This window comes from Heliangelus exortis, chromosome 2 (genome assembly GCF_036169615.1).
Source record: "Heliangelus exortis chromosome 2, bHelExo1.hap1, whole genome shotgun sequence".
Taxonomy (NCBI): Eukaryota; Metazoa; Chordata; class Aves; order Apodiformes; family Trochilidae; genus Heliangelus; species Heliangelus exortis.
Window position 1 is genome coordinate 39,995,449 of NC_092423.1, and position 22,172 is coordinate 40,017,620.

Consider the following 22,172-nt stretch of genomic DNA (forward strand, 5'->3'; position numbering starts at 1 on the left):
GAAAGAGTATTGCATCATGACTGCTGGCAGTCACTCACACAGCAGACATCTGCAGGGTCACACGTAAGGCAGAGAAGACAACAGCTCATTTTACAGACTGATCTTTAGTGCTGAAAAACTCACAGGTACAGTATTTTCCCCAAGAGCATTATTTCCTTATTTCAGAAGTTTATCTATCCTGAATTAAGGCAGTTTAAAAAAAAAAAAACAAAAAACCCCAGCTTCCTCACAAAATATTAAAGTAGTATTGCCACAATGTCCCTCCACATGCACCAGAAGGGTCAGCCACGAAGCTCAACTTGCAATGCTTAGTGTGAAGCATAAATATTTAAAGTGCAAAGCCCAACAAAAAATAAGAGGGATACAGATGCTTGAAATCTGCATTCTGTAAAGAAAGGGAGAACATTTGGCTGCATCAGTGGGCTTCAGTCCACATCAAAGGCTTAAAGAAGCTTAAGAATTTACACTACTGTAATTTCCTAAGGTAGTTTAAAAGGCACTTTCAGCTCCTTCCTCTGACAGAGGTAAGGGGGACCAGTAGTTTTACTATGAGGCTTGTGATAGTAATTTACATACAACGGGCTTCTGGAATCATGCAAGACACAGAAACCTTACTTCACAAAACTACCGTCCTTACAATCATTGTAAAAAGCCTAAAAGCAGGAGTGAAGTGCACTATGAAGGTTCAAAACCAAATAGCAAATAAAAGAAACAGAGAATGCTTTGAGTTCAAACTTGTATCTTTCCAGTCAATCCCCTAATTCTGGAAGCCTGACATGATTTTGGCAACAAGAGAAGTGAAGATGCCAGTTTGAAGTGGTTCCATTGAACGTGTGTATAACCTCACCACCCATTAAGTATATGGATTTAGGTGTGTTTTATTATAAGCAAATCAGCTTTATTGTGGTAAGCGAATACTGTCAAGATTACAGCATTGTTGATGTGTAAAGGCACGGTAACAAAATATTGTGGTGAAATGTTATAAACTGCATATTGTGTCTCATGCTCTAGACACCATTAACAGTGGAAAACAATGTACTCTCTGCAAACTAGTTGGTGATAATTTGCTGAATATTCTTACAAATCGTCTGCAAAATTCTGCCATCAGAGGAACCTTTGATGTATTTTTACACTGTCCTCATTTCCTCTTGCTTCATGTTGGCAGTTCAGAGGAGTGCTGCTCCACAGGGCAATTGCAGGAGCCCACTTGAATCAGTTGCAGCATAGCACAGAAGTACACACAGAAGAGAAAAAAAAAAAAAAAAAAAAAAAAATTGCTGTCAAATGCCAGAGCGTGGGAAATTCTGTTTTAATGCCTGTAGTAAAGGCAAACAGTTCATGGATCTTGAGGACATGGACACTACACTTAGGTTTTTTAACCGATTCTCTTCCTTCTTGCCAAGGACATGGCTGTCCTGTCTGAAACTCATTATTTAAATTGCGTTTAAAAGTCTGCTATACACGGATATTGACACATGCTCTGCAATCACCACCATGCTGCCCAGCCTGCCGGGCAGCCCTCTGGGGCACTGTCCTCTTTTCCTGCGGCGGTCCCTTCCGTAACACTCTCAACCTCTTCAAAACTGTCGGGTTTCACCATCCCACAGGAGATTCCAGCCGCAGCCTCACAGCCGCTCCATCTCCATGCGGGGGCACACGGGGCAGCGCTCCCGGGCAGCCCGGAAGGCTTTAGCCTCACGTTCACTACCTACGACATTTCTGCCTCTTTTATTCCGTGGGGTGCCCCTCGGAGGAGAGATTTTTCGGACTCGAGGACTCGCGGGGCGAAGGCCACAGCTGCGCTCAGCTTCGCTTCACCTCACCAGAGGCCACGGCAGCCGCCGCCCCCCCGCCGCCTTTCCTCAGCTCTGTGAAGGCGCCACACGGCGCCGGTGACGACGCACCCAACCGCGCGGGAGAAACCGGGGAGACAGGGAAGAGGACGAGGGGTGGGTGGCTACGTCATGGCACATGTTACGTCACGGCACAGGCTACGTTACGTCACGGCACCGGCCCCGCCCGCCGCGCCGCCACGAGGCCGCCCCAACCGCCCGCTGAGGCCACGGCCCCCTCGCGGCGCTGCGCGACCCTTGCTTCGCCCTCCGCTGCGCGCATGCGCCCGGAACGTTCTGACGTTGTTCCGCAGGGAGGGGGAGGAAGCCCGGGGCCCATCCGTCGCAACCTACCCCGCTGGCTACCGGCGCCGTGACGTTCCCGTTGACGGACGGACGCCTTAGCCAGTCAGAGGTCCAAAAGCCGGCACCTGATTGGTCCTTACCCCGGGAGGGGCGGGGCGAGAGCCGGCGTAGCTCGGTTGCAGTGACACCGGCTTACATAGGGCGGAGTACGGCGTGTCCTTGGGCTCAGACGCCGGAGGGTGCGGGAGTTACCGGGGTTGCGGTCACCGCCGTGGGCACAGCGACAGCGGGACAGCCCGGCAGCCGGACAGGTGTGGGCAGCGGCTGGGCTCCCACACCGCTTCGGGCTGGGGTCTGGGCCTGGCGCCGTGGCCCGGCCGGACCGCTGGCCGGGCGTGGGGGGTGGGGGGGGATACGGGAAGGGAAGGGCGGGCGCTGCTCTTCTGAGCTCTGTCCCGAGAGTGCAGTTCCCGCCTCGGGGCACCGGGGCGGGGGAGCCTGGGGCCGCGGCTTAAACAGGCGGCAGCGGTGCGGGGGAAGGTCACCGCGGGGCCTAGAGGCCTCATCGCTGCTGGCTGCGTCCCGAGTGGCCGAAGGGTTGAGGGGAGGGGGAGGCGACCGGGCCTACCCGGGCTCTGCCGGCGGCGGCTCGAAGCGTGTGGGGGAGCGGCCTGTCCCCCCGCGCCCTTGCCGGGAGACTGAGATCGTGTCGGGGCAACGCCGCTGCTTGGAGCCGAGAGCCCGGTCCTGGCCTCAAGGTCAGGCTCCCCGGAGGCAGAGCGGGTCGCAGCCGCAGGTGCGGTCGCCCTCGGGTGCCCCCGGCGCACCGCCTGCAAATGGCGCGGCCGCCCGGGAGGCGAACCGGGAAGTGGCGAGAGGGGAGCGGGCTGGGGCTCGGTGCCCACCGCCCCCGGCTCCTTCCAAGGTGGGGTGCTGGTGCCCTTTGCCATCCGAAAAGGAGAAACGGTCCTGTCCCTTTACAGGAGATTGTTCATGGCTGAGAAACCTTCCTGTTGCTGATACATAAGATACTTACAGAAGTTTTGTTCACTTGAGTCATCAAGAGTTATCTCAAGAGTTATCTCCATTGTTTAAAAGCTGCGGAGCAATTGCTTTGGCCAAGGGATGTTTTTTCCTGCTCTGCAAGCATGCTTATCACTTAGACACCTTTTATATAGTCTAATGATTCTATGCTAATTTTCAAACCTAGGAGCTATAGGTTGTGGGTGGGAAGTGTGTTGCAGAATTACTGGGCTGATGTGCTCGATGCAAGGTTTTGCAAACCAGCAGAGCATTTTGAATAGATGACCTTGAAATTGCAATACTGACCTTTGTGTTCTTGATCTAGTAGTGAAAAATGGGTGATATTGAGAAGGGCAAGAAGATCTTTGTCCAGAAATGTTCCCAGTGCCATACAGTTGAAAAGGGAGGCAAGCACAAGACCGGACCCAACCTGAACGGGATATTTGGACGCAAGACTGGACAAGCTGAGGGCTTCTCTTACACGGATGCTAATAAGAATAAAGGTAAACTTAAAGCTGTTCTTCTTAATTATTAGACAAGAAAAGACTCGGTTTTCACCGATAGTTCTACAAGTCCTGAAATCTACCAATAGCTAAAGTAATAATGGAGGACAGGAATCATTGCGTAATTCAAAATTATGCTTTATTTTGAAGTCACTATCTTTATTTCTTCTCTCTAGGTATCACCTGGGGTGAGGATACTCTGATGGAGTATTTGGAAAATCCAAAGAAGTATATCCCAGGAACAAAGATGATTTTTGCGGGTATTAAGAAGAAGAGTGAGAGAGTAGACTTAATAGCATATCTCAAAAGTGCCACTGCGAAGTAAAAGTTACCTGCTGCCTTATTTATTTCACCAGTGAGATGGCAATGGAAATATCTGTGATGAGATCAGTTTTTAAACTTTCTATTTTTACATGTACTGTGTCTAACCTTAAAATCTGTCTCACCCATCAGATAACATTGCTCGTGGTGGGTCACTAAGAGTACAAACACGCTTGTTTGGCAGCACTAACTTAATGCAAACTCTGTAATTGGGTTGATTTCAATGACTATAATGTTCAGTCATTCTTGGTCATAGAATTAAAAAGAAATAAAAATAAACATAGCCTGCCTCTTCATTGTTTAAAAATAATCCATAAATAATCAAATTAGTAATTGTCAACATCATAAGAGCTTTGACAGCTTAACTCTTCCAGATTAAAAAGCAAGGTGGTTTCTAGCATCTTCCACCATACATCTTCTGTTATTTTAAATGTTAAAAAAAACAACAAAGGCTACAAAAATCCCTAAGATAATATTTTTCTAAATTTAATCAGTACTAGGTGTTGTGGTACATATTAATCTGTCTAAAGCTTGCTATAAGAATGCATTTCATCTGACTTAAGTACTGTTTGTGAAATGGCAGTTGTGTTCAGTCACTTTTATTTAGGGGAAGCATGTTACCTAATTTATCTAAACTTTGACAGCTGCATACACCAGTAGAGTAAAAGTCCCCTTCAGAAACATCTCAACTTTTAAAAATATTATTGAAACTCCTTTGCTCAGTAAATGATCTGAAAACAGCCATTCTTGGTGCACTTAATAAAACAGAGAAATACCATGTCCTGGAAATCCAAGCTGAGAGTTATTAAATATTCTTGGTTCAGCAGAAGCATTCACCTAAAATCTGCTGTCACAGGCAATTTCAGATGAAGGGGTACAGGAATTCGTGTACTGGTTAACTAAAAGGAAACAGTCTTCCTCTGTGCCTGGCTGTAATCAATGTCATTACTTCTAAAGGTTTTGTTTCACATGGTGTAAAGCAGTATTTTTAATGTTTTAACTGCATTTTTTTCATACTGAGTGAATTATTCAGATGAATGTATTTACTGTGTATCAACAGTAAGGCATAACTCAGAGCAATCAATATTGTAAATTAAAAAATTGAAAATCTCCTTTGCTGTATGTGTCTGAAATTAAAGGGAAACACTGGGAATATAGAGAAAAGTTGGGCATCCAGCTGTATCTCATTAGGATGCAAGCTCAGCTTACAAAAAAGCACATGCTAAGAGACTTTGGCTGAGAAGTACTTACAAGTGTCACCAGAGTTAATATTTTGAATTAGAGCTAGAAATGTTAAGCTCCTACTTCAGCATCATTCCTGCTCCGTTTCCCTAAGTGGGACAGGGGACAGAAAGGTGCAGCTTTAAAGCTGTAGCTGTGCTGACAGGCAGAGTTTGAGTTAAGTAGAACTTAAGTGTGCTTTATAAGTGAGTTTCAAAGGGCTGTTAATGAATGAGTAGAAAGGTTACTAATAAGTAGTCTCCATGCTTGCTGTGTTTTTGACTTTCTTTTAAACTGAGTGGGCGAGCAGTGTTTCCTGTAAACAAAAAGGCAGACAATATTAACCACTAGCAGCTTCTTAACTAAAAGCTTATTAACAGATACATTCAAATAGTAGTAGTTAATGACTTCTAATTTTCAGAAGTGATGTTCATCATAGCTCCTGTCTGGCTCTGTAGAGCTTGGCTTCCTCTGTGCCAAAATCCTGATAAGGCAGCTGTAGACATGGAGTGTAACCCTACACCTCTCTGTGGTCTTCTGAAACTATTATGGTGGATTGCATGGAGAGACTTGTGACACTTTTGTTCTGTCAGCACCTTTATGAGATGGAAAAAGACCTTGTGATCTTCAAGCTGTTTTTTTTCCCTTGTTGAGCTGGAGGAGAAATAGACTGTAGAGAAGAGCAGTTTGCAGTATGGTGGCAGTTAATTCTGCACAAGTAACAATTTAGAAAAACTAAGTTACCCACCATCAGACTCCAGGAGAAAGCAGAGTGATCCTTTGTCCAAAGTAAGTAGGGGACACAATTTAGCTTGGCTTGTTTTATCTGTACCTCAGAGACATCGGTGCAAAGACAAGTGCAGCTTATGCATACCACTGGAGATGAAGAAAATGGATATTTTTTTTTTTATTGTAGGCTGGGCACAATGCATCCTTGTTTATGTTTTGGGGAAGAGACCTGTCTGACCTTTAAAATTTCATCTTTCTACACAGCACTAAACAGCAAGAGTTTGTAAGATTTGCTTTAGCTATTTCCATCTAGGTAGAAAACACTACAGTATTTCTACTACTGGATCACTAAAGTAATAACGTTGAAGGTTAGATTATTGCTCACTGAGATAAGGTTTAATGTCAGTGCCTGGGCAGGCTTCTTGGCAGATGGGAGGTAGGTGTCTGGATTGGTTGTGGAATCAAGCTTTATTACAATGTAATAAAGTTGCCTTTGTTTTATGAATTATTCAGTTCAGTATTTTTCTTTCTGATAGTGGTCTCAGTTTAAATGTTTGGTATTTCAGTACTTCTTCTACAGTTCCAGATTAGGGAATCGAGACACTGTTGCCAAGTATTGCACCATCCCATAAAAATAGTTCTTGACTACAAGTTGATAGGTTTGATGGGCCGTGTCTTTAAAACTGAGCTTGTAGTAGCTCCATGTGTAGTTACACAAATGCACATAGATTATCAGTGTCAGTAGTGACTGGATAAAAGGTAAAATTCTTAAGTACAGTTTTTCACAGTATTTTTTTTAAAACCAAAATGAAACAGGTAAGACTATAAATTATATTAAATTTATAGAAATTATTATTTATGCAACCCAGAGAAATTTACTGATACAGAAGCTCTTTTAATTTAGTCTAACAATTCAAGTGCAATCCCTACAAACAGCTAAATTTGGGAAAGTTCTGTTTGAAGCTGTACACACAGATGCAGATAATCTCTTCAGCTAAAGATCTGTTCATTTGAATTGGTCTGGTCTTGTGTGGGATTGTATAATACTTTCCTTTTTTTGGCATCAGTAATCCAAACCAAATGTGATACATTATACTTCTCTTAGCAAGGGAGATCAGAATTTAACAGCTTATAGTTAAGACCTATTAGATACTCTATTCTCTCATGGATATGAGACACCATTAGGGGGCATGCATTTACCTCTGTAGTGAGCCTCATCACTTACCTTTGTCTAAAATAGATCATAAAAACTCTTTCAAGGCCAAAACTAACAGAAGTCTCTGTGTTACTGCATATAGGATGAATTGAACTATTTCAGACTGATGTCCTGAAAACCAGGGTGTTCTGGGAGGAGAGCAGGAAATGTTAACCCTGGGGACAGGTGTGAAATCCTGTCTTTTTCCAGCACTGTAATGGCTGAGTCAGGACTCCAGGTAGTTACTGCCATCTGCTCATGATTCAGAACTTGCAGTTAAATACTTGCATGTTTTTTTCCAGAATCACTCTTTTGATCTGGGATGCAGAAAAGATGGTCACCTTCTGAATACTTAGTTTGTGTTGAGAGGTCTTCCAGGAGGTGAGAGATATGGATGATAGGTTTGCTTCTGTGACAGGATACAGGTTCACATCCCCAAATTTCCAGAAGTCTGCATTAACCACCACACTGAACACGTGTGCTGGGAAGATGCTCTGTATATATACACTTCTGTTGGAGCTCTCATTATGCAAAAAGAGAGCCAGAAAGAAAATGAGCAAAGGCAAAGCTAACCACAGCACAGTGTTCAAAACATAGCTTGGAGCAGGGGAGAAGGTGTGTTCTTTCCAAGTTATTTATGCCTTTAATATTAAACAGTCTTGGATAAAAATAAACCTGACCGTAGAGAACAGAAGTCATTACTCTGCTGGTTTTACATCTCATTAACACTGTACATTGCAGCTTGCTCAGGTAATGTCAACCTCTGTCTTGTCCCTTTCAGAATCACCCACCTTTCCTCTTCCAGATTTTGCATGTGTTAAAACAGGGTTTTATATGTAAGACTGTGCTGTCTGTATTACAACAGTGCCAGTCTTGAGGTCGTAAGCACTCAAAAGCTGTTCCTTGAAACATCAAGTTAATGTTCTCATCCCTAGAATAATCTGCAGGAATTCACTCGTGACTGCCTGCTGACGAGGTTTTTAAGATGTCTGGTGTGTCTTAATCTGTGCAACATTGCCCTTTATTGATCTTTTTTTAATTCTAAATTTTTAAAAGCTAACTAAAGCAGCTGGAGTTTTATGTGGCTCTTAACTGCACTGCGTCTCCAGGTTTTTTTACTATGAGCTGCAGCATGATGATGTGGGCATTCCCTGATGCATAGTGCTTCCAGCCAAGCAGGAAAAATGTACCACACACACTGAATATTTAAAATATCATTGGTATCACCTCCATGTAGCCTCAAGAACCTGATGCTTTCACCCAGGTTTCATTGCAGGAATGTGCCCTTGCTGACTGTAACCAGCCTTTCCCTGAAAGCATTTCTAGCATTTCTCCCAGTTCATTGTTCAGTGAAAAGAAGGAAATGGAAATCAGGCTACTCTGTATCTTACCATGTGTCTTATGGGACCTTGTAATTTTATTTCCAATTAGTCTGTCACTTTACCTGATATTGATAATAGATCAGGAGTTCTTTGTAGTACTAATTTTAAAGGTAAGGCAAAACTTAAAAATTTCAACTCCACGGATTCTTGCCCTAGTGTCTGATTTTATTTCTGATTCTCATTGGTTAGCTTACCCATCTGGTCTTTCTCTTCTTCATTTTGCCAGTTACTGTTAGAATTTGTGCATCTTTTGTATAAGTTAAACTTCAGGCAGCTTCTTGCACTTTACTGTTCAAGTGGAGTCTTCTTAAATTTCACATCTCTCAGCTCTGTAGTGGACTGTTCTTTAAAGCTTCCAGTGATGATATATTTTTTAATTTCTTTATGAAATTTTTCACAGCCTTTTTCATTTTCTTTTTTTTCTTTTCTCTCTCTCTCTTTTTTTTTTTTTTTTTTTTTTTTTTTTTTTTTTTTTTGACTGAAAAAGATTTGTTTTTTTAAGTTATCCTTACAAAATGGCATTGTATTATTTTGTATAAGACATTGTTTTGGACCCAGATATTCTTTCTATATTGAGCAAGGATTGTGTACTTCACAGCAATACCTGAGAAACATTTTTTTTTCTTTGTGAGCCTCAGAAATAGGGCTCCCTCAAAGCAAACATGGGAAGTGCTGGGGAACTCCGGTACTGACACCATTTAATCTCTTTATTACTTACAACACATGAACAGGAGAGGGAGCCAGTGTCTTAAAAAGCTGGAAAAGAAAGTAACATTAACTCGAAGGTAGTTTTGAACAAATCTTGGTCAAAAAATTTAATTTGTACAAAAAGCAGTTTTACTGCAAGTGCTTAGCAAAAGGTGCTGGAAATTATTAGTACAGCTGATTGCACTGAAATATACTTAGGGTCTTCTGACATCTTAAACTGAATCATGGTTTGGGTTTCATCGTGCTAGCTCAAGTTTGAAAGAGCCTGTATTAAATTTCAACCTATTCAAATGGTAGAAGATTCAGTTAGAAAGCATAATGTTTCTTTCTGACTGTTGAAATAATCTTAATGAAATGTGGCAATCTCTAATGCATACTCTGGCTTTGTTCCTGCCAGAAATGGGAATACAGATTGTAATACAGTTCCTCCACTAGTAGTTAGGTAGGTGCATGATGACCTTTGTTAGTAAAAATGCACTTTAATTCTGCTTTTAATACAGTTTTATGGATGAAGTTTGATGATAGACTCAAATTACTCTGAAAAACATGATACATTTTATAACGCTAGTATAGCTAAATACTAGCATTGTTACAACTTAAGGTCACTCGTAACATTGAATAAGAAATTTACTTAACTGGATATTTCTCAGTTATTTGGGATATTATTATTAATTTCATTGTCAGTAAGTATCTATTTTCTGGCACGTGTCCTAACATGAAGCCTTTCTTCCTATTAGCCCATGGTCTATGCATGTGTCATAAGCTAGGCTTGTTTTCAGTGCTCAACTCAACCAGGAGCAGTGTGATCAGACCCTAAATATTTAGCTCACCTCTGTGTTTGCTGTCACTGACTTCTCAGAAAGATGACATCTCTCTACACCAGCATGCAATGACACGTCAGAAACGACTCCCCACAGAAAGGAAGCAATCCAGAAGGAGAGCTTTGCAGATGGAAGATACTTCCACATCAGAAAATCTATCAAGAACACAGAGTCTTCTTCTACAAGTAAACGGGGTCACAGGTTAGAGATGAGGATGACACATAGGAAACAAAGAAAGAGGAAACAAAGTAGAGATGAAACAAGGATAGTACAGGGAGAAAATATTGCATACTCTCATTATACATTCAGCAGTTACAAAGACTGTGCCTGTGCTTTCACCTATTGAGCCAGTATGGCAATATGAAAGGAAAAGCAGTGGAAACCCAGAAGCAATAAAAATCAAGCTTGCCTACCTTCAGCAAAAGGTTTGGCAACTCTGTGCAAGTTCAGTGAATATCCCTTTGGTTGGATGACTTGATGACTTTAATTTTGCTTCAGTTCTGTGAAGTCATCCAGCTGAGGCTACCTGGCTCCAGCAGTCTGTACTTTGCTTCCACTGATTTCAGTGACACATGTTCTGTGTTAGCAAACCAACCAGCTGAGAAGTGGTGTCATCTTTATTCAGTGCACACATCAAACAATGTTTTGCAGGGCTGTAAGTTCTGATCCTTCTGTAACACAAGATAGAGCCTAATGTCCCCACTTAAACAACATACCTGAATTACGCTACAGTTGATGGCATAGCTCTAAATTTTGCTCCAGCTCCATACCTTACCTGAATAGTATAGGCCAGTGATCTTTAGGAACTACAGTGAACATAATATAGATAAAAGGGCAAGAAGAATGGCTCTGGCACAGGTGAGAGTAGTCACACCATAGAGTCAGCGTGAAAAACAACCTTTATTCTGTAGCCAGAATATATAAAAAGCATTGATGGGGAGCATGGCCTAAATTACATTTACATTGCAGATTATTTTTCTTAATTTAAGGATGCTATTTCTCTGAGCTGCTCTGTGCCAATCCAGAACTCAGCTGAAAGTCAAATCATCAAGAAAGTAATCAACAAGTGATTATAAAAAGACCCAAAGCCCAATGAAACCACTTGTAGTACAGTGCCATCTGTCTGGCTGTAACTACCTTTTTATCACCATTTTTCAGATAGTGCAGCCTGATGCTCTAGCTGATCAGATTAGCTAAATTTATGTTTCTCCCTCAAAAGATGTTTTTCAATAACCTTTTTTCTTTATGTCAAGATTTAAATATATATTTTTTTCCTTGGTAAAGCATTTGGTTTTATTTTGCTCATATCATCAAATCAGCACTGAGTACAGCACTGATGCTATCATGAGGAAAGCAGGACAGGGAAAAATCACACCAAAGACTTTTCCCACTGCCCACAGTGAGCTGGGATATTTCCCTCCAAGGGTTTCACACCGTGGCCTGGAGACAGCACTGTCATGAGTTGTGCACCCACAACGTTTCATTGCCTGGCAGTAGGAGTGTCTTTTCTACAGCTCTGGGGAGCCTTTCCCAGGCCTTTTTTGTGATTCTGATTGCATCGGATCTATGCCCACTTTACAGCCGTGTAAAAAGAGGATGAAGGAAGAGACAGAAACTGTTACAAGTTTGTGCGCTGTGAGCTCAGCCTGGGAGAAATTCCAGTTCGTGCTGGTATGCTGGGGGGTGTTTTGCCACCCAGAATGATCTTTTATCTTGATCTTCCCACTGCCTGTTACCATTAACATCTCTTCTACCCCTCACCTCCCCTCACTGCAACTCCTTTGCTTGCAGAGCTGCAGCAGTAACTCCCGGTTACTGCTCCACCAGATCTTGGGCACATTTGACTTTTTAAAAAAAGAGGACAGTCTCCACTAATCTTTCAGGTGGGTGTGATTTTCTTTCAGCTGTGTTGCAATTTCCAAACATCCTTTCTTTCTAACTGTAGGGTTACAGATTTTGGTTTTTGCTTTAAAGATCAGCACAGGATGCTCTCCAGAACAGTGTTTTTTTAGCTCATCTTCTGATTTCTCTGGGTCTTTTTTTGGACAATGAAATCACTCTTGTTTGTTTTACTGGAAGAGTTAGGTTCCTCGTTTTCTGTAAGATCTTCTAAGTTTGGGGGGTGGTGAGGGTTCTGTATTGGCTTTGCTTGTTTGTTGGTTGGTTGGTTCTCTGTTTGCTTTGCAACCACTGAAAGGGTGTCTGAATGGCCCCAGCCAGTCCCTTCCTCATGAGAGAATAATATAATAATATAATCACAAGGGATTTACTTTTTTTGCTGTTTCTCTCTGTTTGAAGGTGAATCTAGGGAACTTCAAATACTGGGTAATTACTTGGCAATAATTTCTTATTACTTCATCTGCAGAAGCTCACTTTATTTGTGTTCATCATATACTCACTTTCTCTTCATTTATGGACCTAATGTCATTTGAGAGCTTGTAACTTCACTGAAAATAGTACTAAATATAAAGTGTATATTTTATGACAGCATTCATCATCAAGAGGTTCCAAAGGCAGTTTTGTTATCTTTTAGTAGAACAGGTCCATTAACCCAAACAAAGGCTTTATACTAGCATGATGACAATCTTTAACTTGGGAGCTTTACATTAGGACAAGAAAATATTAATGAAATTCTGAAATGGCTGGCCCTCTGGTGACCCATCCTACTTTCTTTGCTGTTTTCAGCTATTAGAGCTACATATCTCCTGAGAATCAGACACACGTCTGTAGTGATTGCTCAAACATTCAGCCAGCCAGCAGATTCTTGCTTTGAATGATTTTTAAAGGAGTTCCTGCATGAACACAATAGTGTGTTCATTTTTCTTTTATTTTTGTTTAACTGAAACCCTTGTCTCACACACAGAGGGTGGGAGAGGAAAGAGAAGGGTTAGTGAATTCTCACCACCTCGTAGAGCTCTTTTTCACAGCATATGATTGGGACCTCCTATTTTTTCCTGTGACTTGTTCATGTGCATCACTTCTTTCCAGTGACAGAGGAGACCTTCTACCATTTGGAAAGCCACCTTTTGAAGGATAGCCTATTATTTTGTTGCCTAAACCCATCTTTTCCAGTAAAAGTGTGTTTCACTAGGTGGAAGCAGTCTCCATTTTGTCTCTCTCTGAAACAGTTTCTAAGTAGTGCAGGGGGTCTACTTGATTAACAGCAGCAGAGTTTTTGCTGCTTTCAGGAGTGATACCCACTTACATTTAACATAAGTTCTTCAAACTTTCAGGCTCTGGGAAAACAAGAATTTGTTTAAAAATTTTAAGTAGCTGGAATTTTTATGTCTGGCCAAGTTTTGCAGCAATTACATAGTGCTACAAGCAATTTCTAAGTACTGAATAGACTTCGGTTAGTTCAAAAATGCTACATTTTTTCTCTTATGCTTTAATGGCTATGAGACTGTGAACCTGCCAATATGTGCTTAATCACAGAAAATAAAAGTGCCAGTAAGTCCATGCAGTGCCTACAAAGTGTGCCAGAGGTGTGAACTGTTATTTTACTGTTATTAAATTAACTGTTTATTTCCTGTCTATTCCTTCAGTCTCAGCAAATTCAAGGTCTTAAAAACTAAAGAGCTTTTTGATCTGTTTGGCAAGAGCTTGTCTACAGTGAATGGACAGTTAATCTGCCCCCTGTAGCTCCTTCTGAAAAAATTGTGGGTTTTCTGTTCCCTCTGAATGAAGGCTTGCCTCAGGATTCCTCTGCTGTTTGTCCACTGATTACTGTCCTAAGTATATATTTGTTCTATATTCTCTTGCTGCTGCACAGTGTATGTACAGATAACTACAGATTAAATGTCTGTAGCACATAAGTTACTACAGAACTAATTACAGGCTCAGAGCACTTTTTTTTTTTTTTTTTTTTTTTTTTTTTTTTTTTTTTTTAACTAAAGTAATGATCTGTAGCAGTTCAGAACTGATAAATAGGATGTTGTAAAAGATATCTAGCCCAGAGCAATGTTTTCAGCAATCACATTCTTGCAGCTCCTTTGTTATTGTGCATACACATTTTCTCGATCCGTGTCTGAAGCTCAGGAGAAAAATAATCAGCTTTTCTGGGGTTTAGACATTACAGTGCTTCTCTGTTTCTAAGCACTCAAGTAATAAAGGTTTTGGTAATCATCTCCAGCATACAGTATCACTCTCTTTCCAAAGATGTCATTACTGTTAAGTTTAATGGCTACTCTGCAACTTAGAAGCAGCTACGAAAATCAGAAAGGATGGTACCTCAGCTATGGACTGAAATCCAGAAAGCTGTGGTTCTTTCTCCAAGAAGAATCTTGAATGCATTAGCAGAACATTACCTCATTAACAGCACTGGGAGTTATCATTTACGAGAAAGCAAGCTCTACTTTGGCACATCTTTCAGTGACTGACAACAACTTTTTGAATATTTCAACTAGCATGCATTGAAAACTAGTACAGGGCAACAGGTCTAAAAGCGTTTAAGATTATGGCAGTGTTCCTTAGAAAAATAGAATAATTTTTATTACACTGTTTTGTTTTAATTTTAAAATTTCATTTAAAATTTAAAATAGATTTTCAAATTAATTTTGCAGAATATTTAATGTATACTAATGTTTATACATAATTAAAACAACAGACACGTCTCCTAGCTAACTATGTGGCCCAGTTTCTCTCTAAAATATTGTCTTTTATACTTTTCTTTTTTATACACATAGTAGAAAAAGAAACGTATTCTAAATTCTGCTCCTTCATGGTTTTTATAGTTTTGTGTAGGATTGATTCAGTTCTGGGACTGGGGGATTGGATTGCTTCCTTCTGCTTCTCCTCCATCCTCACCTCTAAACATAAAATCTCTTTCTTACCAGTCCTTTCTGCAGCCTTGGATGGATTTGTTGTTGATGATCTCTTATTTCTTTCTAGCCAGCAATGAGTCCTCTCTCCTACGTTGCTGTCACTGCTACTGCCATGCTGAGATTAAGCTTTGGTGACATGAACTGTTCTGAGAACAGCAGGACAGATTTCTTGGATTTTTGCACACCACCTGTCTGAATAAGAATATACCACTCTGCAGTGCAAAAACTGCCTTTTTTTCCTGAGCCAGCAAAACAATATTGAAAATATTTCTTACCTGTTTTGACAATTCACTTTTTTTTTTTTTTTTTTTTTTTTTTTTTTAACAGTCTCATGTTTGTTACGTGAATCATTGCTGCCAGTTTGATTTAGGACAACATCATTCAATATTTGAGGAAATCAAGATCAATTTCAATTAGGCTTTTCCAATTGTCTTTTACTTACAGGAAAAAAAAATTCAAAGTAGGGTAGGAATTCTTTTGTGTCTCTGGGGATGTTTTGCTTACAGTTGTAAGGCTTTATTCTCTTCTATTTTACAGTGATACAAATCAAGTTTAAATGTAAGGCACAATGTAGATGTATGCTGGTGTAAAAGCAGGGTGGAGAGAGGAAAAAGTTTGGGCCTAAGATGGGCAAAATGGAGAGTACCTAGAAATGGGTAGAGTGATGATTTTCAAAGCACAGGGGGCAAAGTCAAAGGTCCAGGAATCTGAAGTGGACCAGGAATCTGAACTCAGGTACTGCAGGAAAGCATGAGAGGCTGCTGGTTTGCTGCCCCTGCCCAGCCTTGCCACAGTTAAATATTTTCCTATATCCCTCTTCATGCAGGAGGACATACAGGTAAAACACCTGACAGACAGAACAAGGCCATGTGCTACAAACCTTCCCTGCACTTCCAGGAACCTGGAAAGCAGGGGAAAGGCAGACAGGCTGTTGCCATGTCCTAAGTGGTTCTGAGTGACTGCAGAGACCAAGCATCTTTCAGCATAGCTTAGAGTACCTCAGGGGTTTCTTGAAACCAGGAGAGCATCTCAGCAGCCGAGGTACTGCAGAGCCACCAGGATCTGCTTTCGCTGTGCTTGGACCTGGGAGCAGCTGGCATAAGGCAGATTTCTCTCCCCAGCAATCAGAGAAGTCACACAAAGCCTCATTCACTGTCACCACAGCCTGGCAGAGCCTATAGCCCCTTCTGCAACAGAGCTGGGCACAGTTGCTGTCATTCCAAAAGGCTTGAAAAATGAATTTTAAAGAAATGTGAGGAGAAAGCGGGAGACTAAATCAAGTCAAGCTAAAAGCAGGCCTGCTCTTCAGCTCATTACAGTGAAAAGAGCAGCAACAAGAAATCAGCAAGTCCTTGAGGGAAAGAGAAGAGCACTACATCAGTTAGCAATGGGAACTGGAAATGTATGATTTTTGTGCCTCGAATGTTCACTTCTTGCTCACATCTAATTTTTCACCAGTGTTTTCAACACTAAGGGCCATTAAACAGCACCATGTATACACACAAAGCTTCTATCCTGAAAATGGTGTTCTCTGCCTCGCTCACTAGAAATCACCCTGTGGCACTACAAAACTGCCCGTGCAATACAAGAAGCTGTTCCTTCTTGCCACACGCAAGCACTGGATGCATCTGTCCTGGCTGCCAGTTACTGAACACCCTGCTTTGACACCCCTGACTGAGCTGCAACATCAACAAAAAAGCAAAGTTTCCTCAACTCACTGAAAAAATCATTTACATAATTCACATTTGGCAAAGCTGTGAATAGGAAAGAAAGAACAAATCATGAGAGCAGCTGGTGGTCTCCATGCCCAGCATTTAGATGGCAAAATGCACCGGTACTGTGGAGGTAAAAGGATAAAAATTCAGTATCAGATAGGAGTAAGAGAAACATGGAAGGGTGGAAGGAGCTGAGGGGAAGGTGAGGAGACTTCATGGGGGGAAAGAAGGTGATCATGACTCCTTTCTTAGAAAGGAGAGAACAAAAGGACTGGAGACTGTTAAGAGGAAGGAAAGCTGGTGAAGTGATCATGTGGAAATTAGGAAGCAGACCTGATAGCATTTACTGGGGAAACAGCACTGAAGGGAGAAAAAGTCGTAAGGAAAGCACATGACTTTAGGGAGAAAAATAAATGCAATTAAAAAAAACTTGTTGTAGTTTAATCCCAGCTGATAACTAAGCACCATGTGACTGCTCACTCATCCCCCTCCCTGGGTTGAGATAAAGACAGTGTAATAGGTAAGGCAAAAACCATGCACACATGAAAAGCAAAACAAGGAATCTGTTCACTACTTCCCCTCAACAGAGAAGGATTAATTCATCTCCAGGAGAGCAGAGCTTCATCACTTTATAATGGTTACTTGGGAAGACAAGTGGCATCACTCCAAATATGTTGTGTCTCCCCTTCATTCATCTGCCTTCAGCTTTATATAATACTGAGCTTTATATACTTATCACAGTAAAGTGTGGAATATCCCTTTGGCCAGCTGGGGTCAGCTGCCCTATGCTCCCTCCCATCTTCTTGTGCCTCAGCACACTAGCAAAGCATGAGAAGTTGAAAAGTCCTGAATTTCCTAGCAACAACTGAAAACATCAGTGCATTATCAACATTCTTCTCATACCACATCCCACACTGCATCCAAAACATTGTGCTGCTGAGGAGACTAAGAAGAAAATTAGCTTTGTTCCAGCCAAAACCAGGGCAGGACTGAAGAATTTCCGTGTGAGAAACTAAAAATACTACAGAAAATTCACCCTCCAAATAATTGCATGTTTGGCCCATCCAGCATTCTGCCCTGTGAGTGGCTTGTTTCCTTGCCTGGGTTCTGCTCCCCTGAATACAGTCCATGCAGTAGAATAGTCTGTGCAGGAATACAGTCCCTCTTTTTCTCATTCTGAAAAGCTGACCTTGCACTCGTACAGCTGAAAGTCCATAGAAATTCAAAAGAGCAACCTTACAACAGCAAAGCACTGTACCTCCACAGCAGCAGTTACAGGAATGGGGTCTGATTTTCATATTAATCAGGTCCTCAGCTGAGCATATGCCTGTGGGCTCATTCTGTAAAATAACAGAGAGGTAACAACTGGAAATTATGAAGAAGCTTCATATTATTAGTTATGTAGTTCCTTCACTACTAATTAGAATATATATAACAGGAGGACATATTAACACATTGAAACAAGTACACCCAGTTGAAACCACACTTTCAAAAATGCCCATGCACACTATGCTCTCTTTCTTACGGTTTCGAGCTCTGTATTTCATTTGTCCATAAAGATGTGGATCCTTTAATTTCTTTAATTTGCTCTCACGTAGAAGAACGACAACACCCATGATTCCATTTTCTCTGGAGGAATTGCAGAGCCAAGAATATCTCTGGAGCACTAAACAACTAATTGAGCTGAGCCTTAGTTTCAAACTCATAAAATTATAGCAGTTCTTGGAAGCATCTTTCATTGCTGATATTGATAGTCCTGTAGGGTCACCCTCTGATTACAGTTGCTTTGGAAATATGGAGTGTGGAAAATTACCACTGGTTTTTATTCATTTTAATAATACTGACAAACTGTTCACTTTTAATAACCAAAATATTGTTTATATGTAAGTATATAGAAAGCTCCTATCCTCTGATAAGTATGTATCTAGGAACATCAGAAACACAGGTTTAATTTCAACTAGAAATGATATTTAAAGAAGTTCTTGTGCCTTACAGAGTAGGCACAGCATAATGTTTTGAGGGTAGCTATTGATTTCTGATCAGGTGTATCTAGTTCTTGAATTTCTGTTTAGGAGACAGGCTGGGTAAAAGGATATTTCATCAACCAAGTGAAAACTGCTTTAAGTAGAAATGTTTCCATACTTCAAAATGGGAATAGAAATGTGAACTTCTGCTATCCTGTTATGCTCTAGGCTTGCTCTGAATTTTCACTCTAAGAGTTAGGTATACCTGTGCTATACAGTGCAGCACAAGCTAAAGGTTTCCAGGCTACTTCTTACTGAGGTAGCATTGCTATCAAAGAGATAAGAGCTGCATTAGCAAACGCTGCATGACAGTCAAGTTCCCCTGCCAAGACACTAACTTGGGTGCCTCTTCTCATTTGGCACTTGGTCAGGCATCACAGCCAGGTACCACATTCTGCTGTGGAGACGTGGGCAATATTTCTGAGGGGAAGAGCGCTGGCACTGATTGCTTCCCCAGGTGATTCAGCTGGGGGTGAGCCTGCCTCTTAGCAACCCCTGCACGGTGGCCCTGTGGCTTTTCAAAGGACATGGTTGTTCATGAGTTATCCAGAGAGGCCAAGAGACCTTTGCATCTCTGGCTCCTGATCAAACTCCTCTGTGAAAGAGGAGGCGGGCGGGTGGCAGCAGCTGGCTGGTAACATGGATCTGGGTATTGATATGTTTCTTTCTGCAGCCTGAGCATGGCAGAATCCCCCCTCTCCTTTTGAAGGAAATGGGCTGCACAGGGGTCTGAAGCAGAGCAGAGTGTAACAAGTGATGGTGGAAATGCCTGGGAAGGCTCTGCAGTCGTCACAGCCAATGCTTCACCCAGCACCAAGAGCAGTGCTGTTGATTTTGCTCCATTCCCTTGACATCACAAGACTCAGTTCTTGTAAAAGCTGCATTAGAAAAGTGTCATCAGAAGATCCCCTGCACCTCCACTTACTGTTCAGAAAGCTTATGGGATTTGCTAGGCCTAATGCACTAGGACAGTATATAATCTTTCACTTCAATTGCTGGGAATCTGTTGTTATGCCAGGCTCTGCCTGTCCTGAGAGAGAAGTATTGTGCCAAATTTCATAAGGAGTGAGTGAAGTTCTATAAATCAGCATTAATGCTTATTAGAACTACAGGCAAATTAGAGAAGGCTAAATGAGCAATCCAGTGTATTTAACTATGTATGAGGTACGAATCAAACAGCACAAGGGCTGTGTGTTGGATAGATGGTCAGGGGACTCGGTAATGAAGGTGTTTACTGGCAAGCACTTAGTTTCCTTTAGCCAAATGACAAGAAATCCTTTTTGGCATTGTGTGACTGTGATGCTGCAAGTTTTGCAGTGCAGAAATAAATTTGAACATCTAATTTAACACTGAGCAATAGCTTGGTGATCACAGAGCATAACAGTTATCTTAAGGTAAATCACTTCCCTGCAGACAACAGCAATTAATGATTAGACATAGAGGTATAGCAAGCAGGTCAAAAAGAGAGTAATATCTTCATCCCTATGTCTCATTGTCTGGACTGTACATAGCTCTTCTTAACCTTCATCAACGTCCTCTGCAGAACTCACTGCAGAACATTTGCTCCTTAAAGGACTATCAAAAATATAATGAGATGAAAATTGTTGTCATTTATTCTTGAAGCTGTTTGTTGCAAGAATCTGACCCAGATTCAGCCTTCCTTAGGGCGGTTTTGCACTGCACTCTGGGCAGAGCGCCCTTGAAAAGGGCAGAGCTGGTGCTCTGTTTGTGGTCTACAGTTCAAGGTGTCTTAAGCAGCAAAAGTCGAACTCTGCTCAAACTCTGTTTGCTCTGTGAATTTTTTATGTCAGAAAATGTTAGGGGCAAAGAAAGAAAATTATTTAGTCTGTTAAGAATGCACTGTTTGAAATGTGTTTTGCAATCATGTTTGGTAAACTGTGCATTAACAAAAAATCAAAGTGATTTCTTCAATAAATCTGAAATCAGCATTTATTGTCAGAATATAGCAGTTCTACCTAGTACCCTTTGGGTTTGCACTTTGGTACTGATTCTCAAAGTGCCAAGTTGGCACTCAGAGTTCAGCTTTACAACATGACCCTACTTTTACCTTTTGCTGAAATGCTTTGTCATGTAACAGGGCTTTCAATTCCTTTTTCCTGAGATGGGTTTTTGTCATCCTGCGAAAGATAAAGGGTCATAGGAAACATAATAATCTTCACTGGCTTTTTAGCATATAACTGAAACCTAATGATTTTTTTTCCAGCCTGTCCTTTCTGCATTCTCCTCCCTCACATCCCATTTTTGTTTTTCTTCTTCACCCTTCTGCCTCTCCTTGAACAGGTAAGACTGCACACCTCCATGGCACATGGATTAGAAAGCTGTGTCTTAAAGAAGCTGAGTGCTAATGCCAGCTCACCAGATTTCACAGGCTATGGATTTAATCTAGCTTCAAGGGTGCAAGGAGTGCTGCAGCAGCACAAGCCTCATCTGCATCTCCTGCACTTTCACTCTGCTCTGTCCACATTGTTTTGTCTTTGCAGAAGCACAGCTGGTTTCTCCACAGCTTCCCAAGGAAAGACCATGTTGTCTGTTCTTCTTTTCTAGAGACTCTTTTCAGACATGTCTCAGCCTCTGGGATGATAAGAGAAGTCCATCAATTAGGATTCCTGTCTCAGTGTTGCTGGACCAGACAGATTTCTCTTGATACAGAGAAAATCAAGTTTATTTTCTTCCTCTCTGTGTTTCTTAAATTCAGACATGCACGCATAGTTTCCTACCTGTTGTTTCTCATTCCTCTGGACTTGATTGTCACACTATCAGGCTATACCATGATGGAAGGAAGTTTCCTTTCCTGTATGTTTAGATTTGTCCAGTGACATCTCCCACATCATGAAAGAGATTCAGGATCCAGAGCATCCCCCACAGTCTGCCATTTGTAGCTGTTAAGCCACACTCTGCATTGGGAATATCAGGAATATGTTGTACTCTGCTACCAACAATGAACCTGTTCTTTAATGGCCTGCAATGTCTCACTGTCTGTTCTAGGACTGAGCGGGTAGTGGCAGCTGCAATTTACATTTACCTGTTTACAGTCATTCAGAGAAATTATTGCACTAGCCCTGCTCATTCACCTGGCCTTTTCACCACCAGTATTAGCCCAGCACTTGCCATGCAGATATCTTGCACTTAGAGGCTATTATATGGGCATATTAGAGCACTGTTGGGACTATTCTGCATGTATATACCAGAGGAGGTTACTACAACCAATCTACAGGGCCTAATTCTCCAACAGGAGTGAAGCTGAGATGGAAATATCTCCCCACACTTCAGATCATGCAGAAGTCAGAATGGAAAAAACACTTGCTGTAACTGATAGCAGGAGACTGTAGACAATCCCAAACTGCAGGTAAGAGCATGTTACAAGATTTTCAAAGACTGATGCAACCTGTATGGTTTCTATAAGCGTCAAAGTCTGGGCTTTCTTCATTGCAAAATAAATGGTTTTGTATCTTCCTCAATGCAAGACTTCAAAATGAGAGTGAAGCGGGTGTGCAAGCTTCAGAAATGATCCCTATACTCTGCCTGCTGCCAGTGTCCTTGGGAGCCAA

General features: G+C 41.6%; 1 protein-coding gene across 2 annotated transcripts; it reads left to right on the plus strand.

Moving 5' to 3' along the window:
* The first annotated feature begins 2,290 nt into the window (after positions 1–2,290).
* On the plus strand, positions 2,291–4,264 carry CYCS (cytochrome c, somatic). 2 transcript variants are annotated; one of them, XM_071735676.1, is made up of 3 exons: positions 2,291–2,449; positions 3,487–3,664; positions 3,841–4,264. In XM_071735676.1, exons 2-3 carry the CDS (start codon positions 3,496–3,498, stop codon positions 3,987–3,989), a joined length of 318 nt encoding a protein of 105 aa, XP_071591777.1. In that variant the 5' UTR covers positions 2,291–2,449; positions 3,487–3,495; the 3' UTR covers positions 3,990–4,264. The 2 variants fall into 2 exon arrangements, with proteins under 2 accessions (XP_071591777.1, XP_071591778.1); XM_071735677.1 differs by having other exon boundaries at positions 2,292–2,449; positions 3,490–3,664.
* The last annotated feature ends 17,908 nt before the right edge of the window (positions 4,265–22,172 follow it).